At 40.2% G+C, this 19,928-nt stretch overlaps 1 protein-coding gene across 1 annotated transcript in view; it reads left to right on the top strand.

Annotated features, from left to right (window-relative positions):
- The first annotated feature begins 347 nt into the window (after window positions 1–347).
- Window positions 348–19,928, top strand: part of LOC118820685 (NMDA receptor synaptonuclear signaling and neuronal migration factor) — a 46,417-nt gene continuing 26,836 nt past the window's right edge. Inside the window, 2 exon segments of the mRNA XM_036589091.1 lie at window positions 348–615; window positions 18,482–18,540. Coding sequence (XP_036444984.1) covers window positions 545–615; window positions 18,482–18,540 — 130 coding nt within the window. The 5' untranslated portion in view covers window positions 348–544.

Here is a 19,928-nt window from a genome sequence, read left to right on the forward strand (position 1 = left end):
CCTGTGTGTCACCCACCCACCCTTTCAGCTGAGGTAGACACGCCCCCTCTTATTTTTCTCTCCCACATCAATGGGAAAACAGAAAGAAAGAGGAGGGCGCCTTTTTCCCACACATATTGCGGAAAGCCCCGCCCTCTCATGCTATGATTGGCTAGTGAATCGTAGGTGAGCCGCTCTTGAGTGTGAACTGCTAGCCAATCCTGCGCTGGGAGGGAGGGGCCACCATTAGCCGAGCCTCGCTCAGGATAACACTAGCCAATCCTAGCTCAGGGTGGGCGGGTCCTTCCCGAATACGGGTGGGAAATAATAATAACGCGGTCGAGCGTCTCCCCTGTGTGTGTTTTTTTTCTTCTTTCAAGTAGTGCAGGGCAACCAGGAGCGCAGAGACCGTGTGCTCGTACATGTCTGATATTTTACTGCATAATATTTATATGAAGAGGTCGCGCTGCTCCATATAAGCTTTGTTTCCCTCTGCATTTCTCTCTGGTTTTGTGTGATATTTTGGAATGAGCTGCTTTCTCGCCAGCGTCGTTGTCCCTCCAGCATGGGAACTGCCGTGTCCAGAAGGAAGAATCTGAGAAACGATGCCATTTCGTCGGTGGCGGCAAAAGTTAGGTGAGTCCCTCACTCCCTTTGCACTTGGCTCCCCTCAGGCACTCCATCCTTGCCCCAACCTGCCCCACTCCAGAGTTACAAAACGATGCGCTGAAAGCTTCTGCAGCTCCTTGTCCATGCACCAAGGACGGGTCACAGCCACAGTCACCAGCCTGACCAGAACTGACCAGCATGCAACTGGAAACTATTCAATGCATCGTCTTTATCATGAAGTCTTAGTTGCATGAGATGCCAAAGCTGCGGTGTTTACTGATGTGTACTAATGTCATACATAACGTGAGTGAATGGTGCGTCCAGTCAGGAAATCATTGGGCTTTGCATGGATGGGGTAGTGGGCTTAATATGACCGTTTAAGAGCCGTGCAGCGTGGTGCTGATGTAGGTGGGACGGTGCTGGGCTGTGTACATGCTGTAGCTGCATGGCTGTCAGGTACCACTGCGGAGGGTCTGCTGTGCCTAAGCTCAGAGAGGGAAGAGTGAATGGAGCGAACTGCAGGAGAAAAGCAGCCTAATGTTTTCAGTTCTTCTTGGCGTGAGCTCAGACTGGTGCTCTATAACGAGCATTGAACGAAGACACGATCATAGATGTGGGAAGCGGGGGTCTTCTGGCTTTGGTGGTCGTTTCTCACGTTGCACTAGGACTTTAGGGCTGTGCTTTTGTTTTGTCATGATCTGCTGATCGTCCCCTCGCGCTCATAATGAAGAGGTTAAAGAGGGCAGCTGCTCGCCAAGTTCACCTTGGGATGGACAGCGTTGCTAAAGCTGTGGAGTGCAATGTGCAGTGCTCGTGCTCTGGGAGATCGATCGATCAGTTAGTCGTCCAATCAGCCAATGAATCAGTCAGTTAGCAAATCAGTCGGCTGATTAACCAATCAATAGGTCAGACAAAGACGAGTTTGTGTATCAATTCATCAGTTAGTCAATCAGTGTGTCATGTCAGCCAATGAATACATTATCTAATCAATCATCATTCAGTCAGGCAATCAAAAAATCAGTCAGCCTGTCAATCAGTCAGTCAGTCAGCCAATCAGTCAATCAATCATTCCGTCAGTCAGCTGGAAGTGACCTAGTCTGCCTTTGGCCATTACATGCCTGCTAAATTATGCAGGCCAAGGACGTTTATAGTGATTTATTCCCTCATAAATACATGCATCTATTGCTTTAGCATTGCAGCAGTGTTGCATTACAGGTAGCACTCATCTTTTGTCCTCTTCCATGTCCTCGTAGGATCCATGCTCTACTTTGGTCATTTAAATAAGTATACTGGCTCAGATTCCATGTATTTACCCACCGAATGGGTTTCATGACATCATAGGTGTTACATATGTGTCATATTTCTTGTGATACCCAATTCACGAGGTCATAGACGTAACCCCGGCTTCTACGTGACAGCAGCATCCGGTGCCCTGGCTGAGCAACAGATTCATGAATACGGGGTCCATGGCATTCCCTCTCCTGCGCGTGTGTGCGTGCATGTGTGTGTGTGCGGGTGTGTGTTGTAGAGAGCCTGCTCAGTATGCAGGACAGATGTGTGTGTGCACATAGCTCAGCATACTGATTTCAAACACAGTGTCTGAGAGAGAGAGAGAGAGAGAGAGAGAGAGAGAGAGAGAGGGAGATGGGTACATAAACACTTGTAAGTGCAGCACATTTAAGGCTTGGACATGTTCACACACAAGCATGCACAGCTCGATGGGTAATCTCATTGCTGCAGTGACATACACTTGCAGACTGTGAATACATTATTAATGCAAGTATGCAGAAATGAGCAAAGGCCTGAGCGTATTTTCACTGAATGTGAATAATTAGGCTGTAAGTAAGTAGCTATGTAGCTCCAGGGCTGTTTCTGTGTATCAGTAACTTGCACGGGGTGCGTACCGAAATGACTTCTATCAGCTGAAACATGGTAATGAGCAGGCATGTGCAGACTTTCACCACAGATGTCATTCATTAAGGTCCCTTTCAGTGAGATGCTGCACGTTTTGATACCTAATAATGAATTAATGCAGTGTAGTATGAACTGATTAATTTGTAAGTGATAGGTATTGGAGAGCTTTTGCTTTTTCCCCATTTAGGAATCAGGCTAATTTCTGACTGTGTCAAATATTAAACAGATTAAGGGCTCTTATGTAATTTCACCTTGTGCTCACAGGTTGACTCACCTGATTGTTTGTTATTCTGTAATGGAAAGGTGTGAAAATGATGTGATAGGCAGTTTTGTGGTCTAAGATATGTGAAAAGGTCTTAAGGCAGAATCCTTTAAACTTTTTTGCGTAACTTAATTATTAGGATGTAAGACTGGTCTGATGTGATTCATTGTAGAAAAATATACCAACTCACTTTTTTTGCAGTGGTGGTGATAGGAACCAGGGGTCACAATGTCTACAACACAAATATAAGTTTAAATCATTTACTATCCACACAACCAGTGAACCTACATGTCTTCTGAGTTTTTATATGAAATACTAGTTAATCTAAAAAAGTTGAAGTTTTCTTTGGGAACTACTTTGCCTTACAACACCTGCATGTATCTCTCCACCATGAATGGATTAAAAAAAAACACATGGTAAGCCAAAAGCTATTCTCAAAACTATTATAACACAATGTATCAGACATAAGGAAGTGTATTCATTAGCATTTCATGCAATGACTTCCTGTCAGAGAGGTTTTAGAGGTATTAAACTCTTCAGACGTCTGGTTCCTGTCACCTCCATTGTGAACAATTCTGAGTTGTTAAGTTTTTCTAGAACAAAACATTTCAATCAAACCACACTGTATGACTTTGTTTACATTTTAGCCATTTAATTATGCTGAAAGTTTGGAAATCTTTAAAACTTTTAAATGAAATGAAATATTTTAAAGAAACCTTTGCAAACATTTTTGTATTTTAAAGAACTACATGTAAAGAACCTAATTTAAAGTTTAAAGAACCTCTACATAACTAAGAGCTATTTAGGGCCCTTCATTTTCCTGAGTCTAGCAGGAGTTTGTTCACATTGCTCCAGCCTTGGATTCTTCAGAGCCACAGCATCACTCCATCTATTTCAAGCAGTCCTGCAGCTGGTCACTGAGATCTCCTCTGTCATCTCACCGCACATGCTGTGCCCTGCACAAAGCATCTGTCTTTGAGCATGGTAGGGCTGCCTGCTGGCTCACAATGCTGTCTGTCCTTCAGGACCCCCTTTCCTTTCATACTGTCTCTCATAGAGATGGCAGATGTTGGCAGTGTTTTTTCTGCATGTCTTGATGTTGAGCTGGATGGAAGGTTGCTTTCAGAAACAATAGGCCAGGATGGAGGTCCAGGCTGGAACTGCATCTGGATGCCCCCAGAGAGTGATCAAAGCCCCCCGCCGCTCCCTCATTGTGCCACTTGAAGCCCATCCAGCCTGGTTTATGTGCAGAGAGGCTGAGTCATCACTGAGGACTCCATCACTCTCCACGCTCTCTATACACTCATGCATATTACGGGAGGTGAAACTGGAGGGCTTGATTCTCAGGCTTTGACTCAGCGCTTGCGAGCACGCACTCGCTCTTGTTGTACAAACAGACACACGCGGTCATGTCCGCTGAGAGCTGTTTGTTATTCCTCTGTTTTGTAGCTGTTCATGTTGCCAGCCAGCAGATAGCAATATGAAGCTGAAATAAACGCAGCCATACATAGAATTCTCATGTACTGAGGATTTGAGCATAGAGAAGAAGAAAAGCCATAATATTTGATAACTGTTAATCTTTGAAGGTCTAGTTCAGGGAAAAAATCAAGTTTACACAAGTTTATCCTACCCCTAAACATAGTTGTGTTGTCTGAAGTTTGTTTCAGTAGTTTTGCACTGGAACTACTAAGCTAATTACATGTAAATTAACAAGTGATGGAAGCTATAGGCACCAGATTAGCATTGTGCAAACTGTATACCTGAAGCCTCAAACTTAAACTTGCTTATGTGGTTTTTGATGCTTTATGTAGGTCTGCCACAAGCAGGACATTTTAGCTGACGATTAATCGCCATATAATAATAAATTACAATATATAAATAATTGCTGTGAACACTTGTTTTGTTCATTGCATGCAATTATTAATGGTACAAGACTCAGCCTAAACTTGCTTCCTAGGTGTTTATACTTAGCAGTTCCTAGTAGATGACAGTGCAATCTCAAATAAACAAACAAAACCCACTGTTGCCCTCTAAAGGTGTCATTAACAAACATCAGATAAACAAATTTTAGTCACTGCTGCCCTCTAAAGGTGTCATTAACAAACACCAAATAAACAAACATTACTCACTGCTGCCCTCTGAAGGAGTTATAAACAAACACCAAATAAACAAACATTACTCACTGCTGCCCTCTAAAGGAGTTATCAAAGCTTTACTGTATTAGATTTTTTGTGTAAATTGTGTAAAGTAGCATTACTAAGTCAGCAGAAGAAAAGCATGCTAAAATATCGTGTGCATGTGCTCTGCGAGTCACCCTGTAAAGTAAAATACAATCATTTAAAAGTCTGAAGCATCAAGTCCTAAGACCCAAGACTTTTGCACAGTACTGTGTGTCACATAGATAAAACAGTGATAGCAGCCATGGGAAGACTGGGTACTTTTTGCCAAACTGTTCCTTTAAAATGCCCATATCAAGGAAAATTGAATTTACAGTAGTATATAAATGTTGCTAAAATTTTAAAACATACAATTAATTCTCCAGTCTATACATGTATGGACACTTAATTGTTAATTAATTGTTTGTGTGATGTCATGAAAACCAACGCATTCAGCCTACAACAGTTTAGCTCCACCTATTCATACTGAAGTTATAAGGAGTATTGTAGCCTGGAATGCTTTTTTGGATGACACACAATACAGTGAAGCCACTCAGAACAGAGGTCATTTACATATATCTGTAACATATCAGTAACAAAAACAGTCTACTTGTAAGGGATAATAAGAGGTTGGGAAATGGTCATGTAAAAATGAATTATAAATGTATTTGGTAAAAACATTAGAAGTAGACCTTGAGGGAAAATATAAAATACAAGAAAAATGTAGGCTATGCCCTCTGAGGCTGTGATTTCTTTGTAGTTCTTATGTAACATCTGTTGTGGTTTCTCTTTTTGCCTTGTTGTGTATGTGTGTGTGTGATTTCTTTAGTTGCTGTAGTCCATTGGTCGATGCTGATCCTCTGGGAAAGGTAATGCGAAGGTGCCAGACTAAAGCCATGAAGTGAAACAAAGAGAAAGCTTGCGTTTCAGAGCCATTATATAAGACTACTGACCCAAAGAGATGTCTTGAGGAACTGTATATTGCTAGAAATGAGCTGTCTAGTTTGTAAGGGGACATAAAACAAGAAAGTACCTCTGTGATCATCCTGAACTCACAGCTGTCCATTTTAGTTAATGACCTGACGCTTGTATTTATCACTCACTGTGAAGATGCATAATCACTGGTGGCAGAAGCACTTGAAACATGGACCTTATTAACGTTCTGTATTGTATCTCTCGAGGATCTCTCCTGAACGAGCTTCCACGTCTTGCACATCGCAGGAGCCTTTTTGTTCATCCGAGGCCGAGATATCGAGCGGTGGAGAGGCTCATTTGAGTGTGTCCTTTGTTCCGTTCCAAACAGGCTGATGAAATTTGACTCTTTGATCTCAGGGTCTCCCAGGCGGCCATGGTGAATGCCACCACTTCTGAAAACGTCTAGGAGATCGCTGGCACCCAAACTCTGTTATCAGCTCCACCATATTGGAAATGACACACAAGCAAATTCATATTTGATAGAAAAGCTGAGAACTCATATATATTTTTCCATGCAACTGGTTTGTTTTCCTCCTGTGGGATGTCTTTGAAAGTTCAAGTTGATGTTCGCTTATGGAGCCTCCTCTTATTGCACTGCGCCTGGTTCCTCGAAGAACAGTCTGAGAAGAAAACATTGCTGCAGTGTGCAGTAGGCCGTTGTAACTTTCTCACTTTTTCTGTTTAATAGCATCTAATTATTAACTTGTGAGGAGACTAAAATGCGGGCATGGAGAGGATAAACAGCCGAAGTAGTCAGGCGGCACGGACTGTGTGCGCGTGTTGCCTCCTTGCTCTCTTTATCTTCCAGTGGTAAGGATTAGGGGCGCACTGTAATTAGCGTGATTGCATGAGATGATACGGATTCCAGGATGACTTTGACACTATGAGTACGCCTTTGACATTGTTGATTCTGCCATAGAAGGAGCACTTTTGCATGTATGAGTGTTAGTGAGAGAGAGGCGTGTGTATGAGGGAGGGCTCCAGGCTCATTAGGCTGGGTTGTGAAGCTGTAAGCCTCGGAGGAGGTGACATTTTAATCGCTGGTCTGTTCTGTGGGAAGACCCCAAATGCTGTGTGAACAGGCAGTGCTGGAACATGCTATTAGATCTGTCCTAATGTCCTTACATCTTCAAGCCCAGGTATGCTGCCCATCAAAAACTGAGAAGACCTGACTTTACAAAACGTTTTAATTCCTTTGAACCTTGTAATATTAGTTAGTAACTTATTAACTATGCAACTAATAGTTTCATTACATTTAATATGTATGTTATGCACTATAAAAAGGTAATTCATTGCATTTAGCTGATTCAAATGCATGCGTAATTTCCTAAATATTCTAAAATATATCATCAGCAGAATTTTGTCTTTCACTTACTTACTTTTGGCGGTAATTGTGTTGATGTACTATGTTTTATTCATGTGCAAACTGTGTACTCATCTGAATCAAGTAAATTCTGTGGAGAACCCTCAGGGCCTTTAGACCTTCAGAGAATGGCTAATGATTTCTGGGAACAACATACATATTTTAAAATGTCTCTAATTTTTGTTTTGTTTTTATTTAATAGAATCACTCTGCTTGTTGTATTGAAACTCTGCAAAGCACTGGAGGAATACCAAGTAGTACTGTATTATATATTAAGTATTTTAGTCTAGCCAAGAAATTTTGACACAACATAAAGCGCAGCTGCCTTTTCCACATTATGTCAAATTGAAAAACAACAAAAATAGAGATACAAGGTTTTGTCTCGACAGCAAAGATGTTGCAAAATTCAAATAAAACATCTAATGTCTTGTACAAGCTCCAAATGTCTGTGTTTAATCTATAACGATCAATAAATGTTAATGTGCTCCAGAGTTAGTGTTGCGCTAACATACTATTAGAAACCCAACAGGGGTGCTAACAGAAATTATCAATAGCATAGAGTTTTTTATTTCTGATTTATGGCCCAAACTAAAGGCCTAGCAAATAGTCATTGCTCACTCCTGAGTGAATCACTGTTTTTTCGTGTGTCTATAGAGTTGTCTATAGAGTTTGAAGGGTTTGGTTAATACTAGGGATGCAGTGATCATGAATGTTGCAATTTCGGCTGATTGCAGTTTCTTTACAGTCAAATTAGCCAATTTTTATTAGCCTTTTTTTTAATCCATTTATTTACTTTTAAACCAGTTGCCTATTTAAGTAACATGAAATCAATTAAAGTGCTACATCAAAAGTAAGAAGCAAATGGCTATTTAGCAGAATGAGTCATGCATAATTATACTACATCATTTTGGTACAGATGTAGCTGCAGCAATCATAAACAGCGCAAGTTCACTTATCAGCCTGACATTACTTACATCATAAAATTGCAGAACAGATCTACCAAAATAAAAACCATAAGTGGTCAATTTTGTGTTTGGCTCAAAAAATCTGCCAAATCCTCTTTTGGCCCAAAAGTGGTTTAATCACCTGCAAAGGTTTGAGTGCTCACAACAAGGGATAAGGCACACGGTTTGATAAGGTATTTCCTGAAATAAACCCCCTACATGTGTATGTAATATGTGAAGTTATTGCACACCTACAAAGAAAACATGCTCATTTGTGTTAACTATGGATGCACAAACAGTATTGGACAAAATTGGAATCGGCAGATTTTTTTTAGCAAAGCACGAAATTGGCAAGCAGACAATTTTTGTCTTTTAAAGGCTTGTTTATGTTTTTAAAAGCTATTTGCTAATAATTTGGAAAAAAATGGAAACCATTATTGAGGAAAAGGAACACTTCCTTAATATGAAACATATCATTAGCACATAGCTACTTTGTTAACTATGTTAACAAAATCTTTGCATGTATTTTTTTCTTACTTAATTGGAAAGTAAGGGCAAGACAATTTACATGTCAAAAGAGGACAAGGTGTCCCCATATTTTTGACAGCCAGTGTCCATCAGTCAGATATAGAAATCTAGTAAAAGCTAAGTGTATGTTATTTCCTCCCTGTGCTGATTTTGAATATAAGTTATATGGGCACCTTATAATGGTCTTCTTGGATCTGTCTGCCTGTATTAAGTATTTAGGACCTGCTGGGAATGCTGCCAGCAGAGTGCCTTTTAAAGGTATCTTCGACGCTTGTCCTCCGGTGAAATTCAGAGAAACTGTTGAACAGGAAGTGAGGAAGTGCTGGGAAATCAGAGATAAGAGACTGCAGCTTTGGAAGTCAGGCAAATTATTTCACAGCTACTGGTTCATTAAAATGGATTTTTATTTCTTTTTTATTGCTGGAGGTTTTTTGTACTTGTAGCTCACAATCTTATCGTTTTTAAGCTGCTTCGCCATATTGGCTTCTATAAAAGGTTCTAAACAATCATTTATTTAGAGAACAGGTGGGTAGGAGCTGCACATATGTACATGCCTTCAAAGAGACAGCAGAGCGGAGTGGTGGGGTGAAAGAGCACATCACTGCATGATAACTCTCTCTCTCTACCTGTGTGTGTGTTGCTCTAGATGTGTAGTAATAGTGGAGTGCTGTGTCATGTGTCCTACTGAGTTGGAAGCTTTCATCAGGAGCTCGTCCTCACTGTGGTGCTGCAGAGAAAAACACATCCTTCTGCAGTGCAAAACAACAGAATATGTTCAATAATGCTTACACAAACCTGCTTCAGATACACTTGTAACAGTAGGTACCAATAAGGGTTCTTTGGAGTGATGCCATGGACGAAGCAATTTTAGTTTCCTAAATAACCTTTCAATGGATGATTCTGTATAGAACTATTACTGTTTTGTCAGTGGTGTATCTAGGATCTTGCTGGCCCCAGTGCAAAAAATCCTAATGGACCCAATATGAACATTTCTTTCAGTTAACCCCTTTTCACAGTAGCCATAAAATACAACTGATGCCTTTTTCAGAGATCCTTAAGTTGAACTAAGCGGTTTTGATTTTCAGTAATGCTAATCAAGTATATTTATATGATGCAAATGTGTATGACTTACAAAACTGGACGTAAACTGGATTTTCAAAGATGAACAAGCAAGTCATCATTTATAAAAGTGGTTTTATTGTGTATAATTGTTTTTATGCTGTTGTACATATTTTTTAATATCAGAAAAGCTGCAGTTGTGCTATTTGTTTTGTCTCAGTACGGTCGTCTTTGTGGAGAAGTGTGAATATTTTTTTCACAGCAGGGCCCTCTTTGCTTCAGCCTCATTGCTTACTAGCAGCTCAACACAGAATTACAACATTTCATATACAGAGAAGCAACAGTGTCTTAGTTCATCTGATAACTAAGTTAAGGAGGAAGAACTGGTGGAATGAACAGCTGTAAAAATAAGTTCGTAAAAATGACAATGTAATTTGCTTGTTTACTCAGTATTGTTTTGTCTCAGAAGTTGATGCTCTCGAGGCATGCCCTTCTTCCCTTTAGCATCTGTTGTTAACCTAGATGCTTATGTTAGCTATTTAAGAGTTATAAATAATACATATATATTATTGCAGGTTTAAATTCTCCATAAAAATGTCTTCCTAACAGCAGCTAGAAACATTTAGGCCTTGCTGTTTCTGAGTGACTGGTGTTTAAGTTTTAAAATGCCACTGTGCCCACAGCTGTGTTTCTTGCATGACTTTAGAGGTCTCAGAAGCTTTTCACTTTTCTCACCATGATTCACACTCTTTCATCTTTAACAGGCTAATGGACCCTCTGCATATTTCCGTTTTCCATCCCCATCGTTCCCCCAGCCTCCTCCGCTTGGTCGCTCTCGCCCTGCTTTTCACACAAACCATGTTCGCCCCTGTTCATTCCTCCCTGTCACATGGACAGCAGCATGCAGGCATCCACTCTGCTTCTCGTTTTATTTTTCCTTCCCAATGACAGATTCAGTCATCTTATAGCTTTCATGATAGTCTCTCTCTCTCTCTCTCTCTCTCTCTCTCTCTCTCTCTCTCTTTCTCTCATCCTCTTGCTCTCTCGCTCTCTCAAATCAAATCAAAAGTGTTTCACAGTATTGCCAAAGCGCTTAAAGGGGGAATGTGACAGAAACAGGGACTGGATACACCTAAAAAAAAACATGGCTGTAGAATTGCAGTTCAGAGAGCTTCAAACAGCAGTTATACACTGACTGGTTAGTCTATTTACACGTTTTCACTAAAGCATCAGCAGCAGTCTTTATGTAAAGGTGTGAATTGTTTTCATAGCAGGGGTTTCTTCCCTCTCGTCTTTAACTCCTCACTGCTCACTAGCAGCTCAACACACAGTTTCACACACAGAGTTCTAACGGTGTCCTTTAATCTGATAATGTTGAAACAATAGTAGGGCTGATACAAACCCAAAATTTTAGCTGACGATTAATTATCAAACAAATAATTATGACTAAAGATTTAATCCTTTTCTTGTTCATAGTATGAAACTATTAAAATGTATATCCAAAATTAGCCACCTTACTTGCTAACTACGATTACTACGTTTTGTTAGCGAACACTCATTCGACTGCTGGATCAGTACTGCATGCGCATGCACACAAAGAGTCTACACAGAATGATGTGTGGAGTTAAGCAACGCTACTTGTTCTTCATGAGAGTAAAAATATAAGAAAAAAAAACTATTTTTGCCAGCATGCTTGGTAAAAACATTGGAATTAGCTGCATAGCTAACAAATATTCAAACATTTCTCAGTGCTGCCCTCACATGTTAGAGCACCAAGATAGAAGTTGGAACTTTTTTGTTTTCATAAACCCATGATATGTCTCAGTGATAGCATTTACTGCTTTCTCTTATTTGCATTTATTTGTGTGAACTCAGCACATCCCATCCACATTGTATTTGTTGCAGCATAATATGACTATGAAATCTAACGACTGTAAAAAATGATTGCAGTCATCTCAAATTATTGTGATAAGGTGATTATGCAATAATTGTGACAGGCCTAAACAATATTTTACTTCATGATGTGAACCTAAAACATCCAAATTGATTTGGAATGGCCACTAGGGGGGCTGCAAATATGCACACACTCATTTCATCAGTTGCAATTACCATATAGATGCACTTGTAGGAGTACCATTAGTAATTGTAGCCCACCTGTTACAAGAATCATGCCAGTACACCACACGTCACCATGTTACTACTGGGTCCCCGCTGTGCTGGAAATGATCCACTACCTGGTCAGTGGTGGTCCTATGCAGGTCCCTTTCCGTTAATGGATGTGGTCAAGGGTGCAGCAGCAGATAAGCTACAATCTGCAACTGAAAACCTACAAAGAATGGCAGCTCAGTGATTTGATATTGGTGGCCAACATTGACTTCTCTTCCCTCTTCTGACAGAGGCCTCACCCAGCCATCTGCATTTCTTCTTATGTATTATTAATGTTGTAATTCTCCAGGTGGCGGAGCATGTGGCATCTTGTTGATGTTGATCAGAGCTCAGTGGATATAAATGAAAAATATGAAGCAGTGTGTGAGGTCGTCAGAGGGAACTGATAATTACCTCATACTGCTAAAAGTGTCTTTTCATTATCACACCATGCAGAGATGGAGAGTTACACAAACAGCATGTGAGCGTGCGCTAAGTCATCTAAAAAGGAAGTAAATTCCTCTTTGTTAAACGATCCGCTCTACAGTTAAAGCTCCTCCTACGGAGATGCCTGCAATCCAGCCTGTGGGAGTTAATGTAACGCTGGCTGATGTGACTGTATAGAATAGAAAGGCAGAGGAGGAGGCTGTGACGGCAGAGTCTTTCTGACATATGCACAGCTATATTTATATACAGCACCATATGCATGGAATAAAGTTGACCCTGCCTGTCCATGCCCTGCCCACAAATGCGTTTTTTCCTAGAAACTTGTAAAGTTGGGCAGAACGTTGGCAAAAATCCCATTTAACCTAATGGAGCTCGCTTGTAGTTTAGATTTGCTCCACAATATTGAGTTATGTTGTAGCTAAGCGAAATGCTAGCTAACATTAGCTTTATTACATAAAACACTACACCTGTTGACAGGTTGACATTTCACATCTAATAAAATAAGTATGATTTGAAATTAACAAAGCACACTACATTTCTGTATTGACCTGTGTGCTTTGCACACAAATGTATTTTTTCGTAGCAACGGTTGCCACGTTTTACAGTATGGTGGCAAAAATGCAATTCATCCAGATGAGAAGTCGTAGCGATCTTTGCTACATAATGTTGAACTTCAAGGTAAAATGCTTTTCTGTTGTGGTGGAAAGTGTTGAGAAACTGTTGTGTACTACAATTTACCATTAGTCAGTCTTTGTCCGAACTGGCAACAGTTGCTTTGAAAGCAGACCATCAATAGGTCAATTCTTCTCGACTCGGAGGCACACCGAAAAGTAGACTGTGTGGCTCTTTAGATTGATTTGGCTCTCCCATTAGCGAGAAGTGAGAAGCAGCTGAGTGCTCGTTACGGTCAGAGATGGAGACGGTGGCTTTCAGACTGCCGTTGTAGGCAGCGGTTAAATAATTGAGAGCGCTGTCATGTGACCTAGTGTCAGACGAAGCAAAAGCTGCCTTCGCATTCCGGGACGTGGCGTCAGTGGGCCTGGGGCTACTGCCCCCGCTGGGAATCACCTGTAGAGGAATCCCCCGGCTGCCTGACAGCTTCTGTGGAGGAGGCTGCAGTTTTGAGAGCGGAGTGGGTGTTTGGAAAGGGGATGTACACAGTTTGACACTTTTATTGCAGATACACAGTTCCGGCATGTCTGTGGATATGTGTTTGTGTAGGGGTATTATCTTCACTGTAGAAACACAAGAAAAGCCTGCCCTCGTAAGACACAGTTTGACACTTTTATTGCAGTTCCGGTATGTGTGTGCGAGCATGTGTTTGTGTAGAGGCATTATCTGCAATATGGAAACAAACACAGATAAAGCTTGGCCTCATTAAACGCTTCCCGTTCAGTTTATGTCCCACGCTGTTTGGATGTAGAACAGCTTCTTTAAACACTGATGACTCACAAGGGGTCCGCACCAGCCCCTGTGCCAACATGGCTCCATATGTGGATCAGGATAAGCTGTAATTTGATGATTGAGTCTTCAGCATATCTGCGCTGTGTATAAGCAGTTCATGACTCTTAAATTGCTGGGTGACTGTGTGGAATTGCTGCTTGTTTTGATTGCTTGTTGCTCAGTCTGAGATTCAGCACTCCATTGGTGAATTTGATGCAGAATGTCTGGCAGTCTCCTGCTCTTCTGATCTGTTAAGCTCATTTCACATGATCCTCAGGGTGCCTGATAGATGGTTACTGATGAAACCCCCTCAGGCACACACTAATTACTGTCTCGCTTTCTTCTTTGATTTTTGCCATCTACGGTAAACCGGTGGGAGCTTATTTCCCTCATGGCTTGAGTAGTGACATTCATTTCAGTCAAAAAGTTTTAGGCCAAATATGAGATGTTGGATCTCTTTTGGAATCAGGGAGATTTAAAACACTTTAGTCTCACTAGGCCAGATATGATCTTATAATGGGAATACATGTATGGGGACAACTTGCACCCTTGGTGCTGGATTGCGACAATTATGCTGCTAACAAAGGACCACCCCCTTCAAAACCTGCTGTTAACATAAGTTACCTCTGTTCTGATTGGACACCCTGCATTTAGCCTCATTCAACAAGTATTCCAGGCTGAAACACTTCTTATAACTTCAGAATGAATGGGTGGGGCTAAACTGCTGTAGGCTGAATAGGTGGATATCATCCAAAGCATTCGTTTTTGTGATGTTACAAAAGCAATTAAATCAAAACAGGCTGTTTTTGCAGCTTAGTTTCCTTATATGGACTGCATGAACAGCCTTTTTGCACTCTCTTTGAATGGGGAGTGAATGGTATGGTTTTAATCTTTAACAATATTTATAGTGTGTATAGTACAGCAAACGCTTTTATTCAAAAAAGTGAAGGAAATTCAGTTTTCCATTACATGGGCATTTAATAAATTTTTTGCAACATTTCCAGCCGTCTGCATGTTTGTCAATAAACTACTTGATACTTGATCAACACTGGTCAATTTTCTGACAATGTAACAAAGACTGCAGTATGCAGCATTATCCATTGCTATTGTGGAAGAAAGCAGATGGTCTTTATTTACATGAGCTGGAGCCTTCCTCTTTATGATTAGCAGCAATTTACAAAGATCAACTGCAGTTATTTGAGATATACTTAAACGCTGATTTTTTATTTGTGCATGATTACATTGATAAGATTTAATAAACAAAGTCATTCAGAGTAATATAAACCATATGACTGAAGCATTTCTCTAAGGAAAGGTACTAGATGAAATGGTTATGAATATGCTGCCTGATGCTTGAGACATTATTTTACATCGTTTTGAGATGAGGATTGGGCCTAAAACACTTTTGTGTTTTTAATACATGCAGGGTATTGTGAAGCAAAATAGTATTTAAAGAAAGCATATTTATTTCAAATTTATCACTATTTTACCATCATCAGCATTTTATATAAAACTCTGAAGACATGTGTAAGTTCACTGCTCATTTTGCACAGTAAATATAAAAGCTACATGTTCATTTTAGTCATTGTGACCTCTGGTTTCTGTCACCGCCCTGTAAAGAAATGTGAGTCTTTAATTTTCTCTACAATTAACAATTTCACATCAAAACACAAGAATGACTTTGTTTACATCTCAGTGATTAAACTGCAGAAAATTTTAAAAAATCGGCAGAATTGGTGAAAATGCCCCTTTAAAGAATTCATTCTTGAACATCTTGAATTAACAAGTGCACATTATATGACATTTGAAATCATTTCAAACTGTACAACATCTCTGAATTGCAGTAGTATATTGTTACACCTGTTGCAGTAAGGGTATGTGTATGGCAAATGTAGATTAAGCAACTCAGCAGGATCTGGTTCTTTCAAGTGTTTATAATTGAACTGTCCGTTGGTCTCAGGGTCACACACCAATTTTCAGGGTCAGTACTCCACATCTAGCATGGCAAAGCACATTATAGTTTTTTTATCCTTTTATTGTAACAGTGTTTCTTTTTTTCTTTCTCTTTCTCTCATCTTTGACTCATAAATAATTAGCAGTGCATTGACATTCATTTGAATATGAGGGTGGGGGCTAAAGGTTATCAAAGTGGATTATGTTCGTTGTCTGTGCTCTCTGTGCTCTCTCTCTCTCTCTCTCTCTCTCTCTCTCTCTCTCTCTCTTTCCACCACTTTTCCTTATTCACAAGCCTGGAGTGGAGAGATAAACACATTACATCTGAATCTGTGGGTGGCACGCATCTACAAAGCTGGCAGTGCCCCCCCCCCTCCCCCACCACCACCACGCTGTTTTCAGCTAACATGTGCCCCCTGCTCCCTCTCCCCCACTGCAGAGCAGAGCTTTAAAGATCAGCAAGTCCAGCTCTGGAAACCTTCACTAAGATGGTGTAGACTGCTGCCGCCTGCAGTGTGTTAAAATTATCCCCATTTAAGCGCTTCATGCCTTGGGCAGGTGTCAGCTTAGCAGGTGACTTTAAGAGTCTAAAAGAATTGCCGCCTGAGATGTTTGTATGACTGCAGCAGCCTTGATGAGAATTAGACTAAGCAAGTACAATAAGGATGAGACAGTAAGGCTGAGTTCATGACTCGCATTGTTTATAATTAATGAGCTCTCAATTCAAGTTGCATTTGTCCTAATCAAGATAGGCAAATTCAAAACAATCTAATGGATTGGTTTACAGTACTGTGCAAAAGTCAGAGACCAACAGTTGCTCATTTAATGTCCAGTCAAAACAGCCATTCAGTTAAGGAGATATTTCTGAGGAGATTTGATATAAGATTGCGTAAGGAAAGGGGAAGACAAAGAAAATAAGTGTAAATAAGAGCTTTCAATACATGATTAATAGTGCTATGGAACGCATTTATTCAGTATTTTAAATTTCTGTGTTCTCTAATGTGCCCTGTGATGGACTGGTGACCTGTCCAGGGTGTATCCTGCCTTCCACCCAATGACTGCTGGGATAGGCTCTAGCTCCCCCCGCGACCCAGAAGGATAAGCGGCTTAGAAGATGTGTGTGTGTGTGTGTGTGTGTGTTCTCTAATGTCTACATAGAAGGTATCTGGCTTTGGTTGGGGTGAAACATGCCCAGATGTGTTTTTACACTCCTGTTTCCCACTGTATGATTTGGCCCTAGAGTGAAACAAGCCTTTTCCTCTTTTTTGGGGGGCTCATGAATAATTTGATAAGCTCTGCTGGTTTACAGTGCGGCACCGTGGTGGCTCGCACAGAAGCAACATGTCCAAATAGTCTGTGCAAATACACTCGGTCATCATACTGTTTAGTTAGCTAGTAGCTAACTTTACCTATACAAGCTACTTGCCTTCGGTCTCGACAGCAATACCAAGTGAATTAAAGTTGTTTGTTCGCTATGAAACCTTCAATTTAAGATCATCAAAGGTGAATAAAATCACACAGCATGGCTACTTGCAGGTTGCAGTTGGGGTTGGGATGCTAATAATGTAAAAACTGCCCCTCTCTTCAGTGTCTTCAGTGTCAAACGCTGAGTGAAGCTGCTTGATATTGTCCAAGGTTTGAGAAACTGTTTGGAGTAAAATGTGCAGAGCAAAGTATCAGTTTTCAATTAAAGTTGCCCGGCATCCTGTTAAAGATGTGGGAGCTAGCTTGTTTTGCGAATTTTCTGTTCCACCTTAAATGGTGCCGTCGTTACATTCTGGCACCTCTAAAAGCTGTAGCATTTAAGGAGCAACAGAAGGCAATAAGAAGCTGGTGAATAGGAAGAAACTTCAGTCTCGCTTAAAGATGAACATCAGCCATGCCCATGGCCAGGTCTGGTGAGAATGACAAGTGCCAGCATCGCCTTTATAGCCTGGAATGACATATTTCTGTCTGTCTTTTTCATTGCTGTTGCTCCGTTGTCGTTGTTTCCTGCTGGGCTAAAACGTGGGCTGGTGTATGTAAATTTTGGGGGCATAAATATTAATGAGCCAAGACTGTTACGTAACAGTTTAGGATTTTAGAAGTGGCCCGTTTTACCACTCTCTTTTGCAAATGCAGAATTTGCATTTGAAGGAGGAGACAGCAGTGTTTGAGGTTCACAGTGTGTCAGTTCCTTGTACCGAACTCTTCTTATGCAACTATGCCAGTGTAAACACAGTTTTCCATTCTGTGTCACCTTTAAAAGTTACAGAGAAGACCTAGTAGACCACCGTACCGTCACCAGAACTTAAAGCTTTCATCTATTAGAGAGAGGAGAAAATTAAGCTTCACTCTTGCTTCAGATATGGAAAAATCCACAGGTGTTTCTGTCCATCCTTCCACTGTGAGAAGACAACTCAACACTATGAGTCTGAAAGAATGTGTCAAGAAGCTTTTACCAAGAAAAGGAAACAAAAAACTGAAGCTGGAAAATGAATAACTTGTACTTAATGGCAGTTTTGACTGTAAATAAGATTAAGGAAGGATGTTGTCTGACTTTTCACAGTACTGTAAATGGCTGGTGAACATGTGGTGGAGGGTAATATTAGATTTGTTAGTAATTGATTGCTCTCAGCAAATCAGGTGCAGGTAGAGGCCTCCTCTTCTGCTGCGTGTTTGGCTGTTGTGTGTGATCTGAGTTTGTCTTTGTGTCTCTCTGCAGAGCAGCCCGAGCATTTGGAGAGTATCTTCACACTCATCCCGAGAGCCGGAACGGATCAGGTCAGCTCAGACTTTCCCTTCTCTCCTCCTCCCTCGTTCTCTTCTTTCTCCTCACTTCAGCTGCTTTAAGTGGAGCCCCTGAGGCAGTCACATCTCAGTACAATTGCTACTTCTCTGTAATTTAGGGTTATAAAAAATGTATCTGAAAGTGACAATCCAACTGCAACAGTTCGGCATGTTAGAATAGATTCTTAGCAGTTATAATAAATTCGGTTTACAGTAAAGTAAACATTCATTTCTTTGTCCAAAATAACATTCTTAAACTTAAAAATCCACCAAATCCAATATTTTCTCATTGCCAATATTACTGAAAATAAATGCGTTTAAAATCGTGTTCATATTAAATCGAATTGTTTTTTGTCTGTGTTCCACCACATATTTTCTCAAGTCACATTTGTGTATTCAGTAGAGATGCACTGATCTCACTTTTTCTTTCCCAGATCTTATACTAATACCTGAACATAAATACCAAGTTCTGATCCAATACCAGTGCTGACTTTTCAGTTTAAAGGCTGCACACAGTATTGTGTAAAAATCAGACATTTCTTATTTATTTTATTTTCAGTCAAAACAGGCACTAACTACAAGTTATTCTTTATCAGGAGATATTTCTGAGGAGATTAGATATAAGATGATCCACTTTCATAAGGACCGTCAAGGGAAAATAAGTGAAAAAGCATGAGTTTCAAAACTGGAGTTCAAAAAAGAATTAAAGAAAAAGAGAGAAAAAAATCTGAACAAAAAAAGTGGGTCTGAAAGGATGTGTATACTATCAGATGAAAAGATATTGTATGGGTACCTTTTTCATTCATTAAGGTACAAACAGTGTACCCCCAAAGGTACAGCAGTAGTTTTAAAATCCATGTACCTTAATCAGTTTTCCATTGAGAAAGGATGCATATTTGTGCCTTTTCATAACCTAATGTTTTAAAACAGAACAATATAATAAAAAGCCTGGAGACAAAACAGGTTGTGTGGAGTCAATACAACTTAAAAATATATAACTTCAATGAAATATGGTACAATTATGTTCCCTAACTAAAGGTACTGAAGAAGAACCCTTTAACATACCACCCCAGTGAAAGTTTAGCACCTTTTTTTCTGAAAATGTAGATGTCAAGAAGCCATTACTGAGAAAATATATAAAAAAAGTCACAATGGACTGGCCACTTCAAAGTCCAGACTTCAACATCATTGAATGTGTTTGGGATTATCTGGATTATGAGAACAAAAGTGCACCCAGATTCTAAGACTGAACTTTGAAGATGTGGAAAAATGTCCCTGCAGCAATACAAATCTACTGAAAAGAAGCTGTTACAAAGACAAAGGGTGGACACTAAATACTGAAAAACAGTATCATGTTTAATTTGCTAAATATGTTTACTGCT

This window comes from Colossoma macropomum, unplaced genomic scaffold (assembly GCF_904425465.1).
Source record: "Colossoma macropomum unplaced genomic scaffold, Colossoma_macropomum, whole genome shotgun sequence".
Taxonomy (NCBI): Eukaryota; Metazoa; Chordata; class Actinopteri; order Characiformes; family Serrasalmidae; genus Colossoma; species Colossoma macropomum.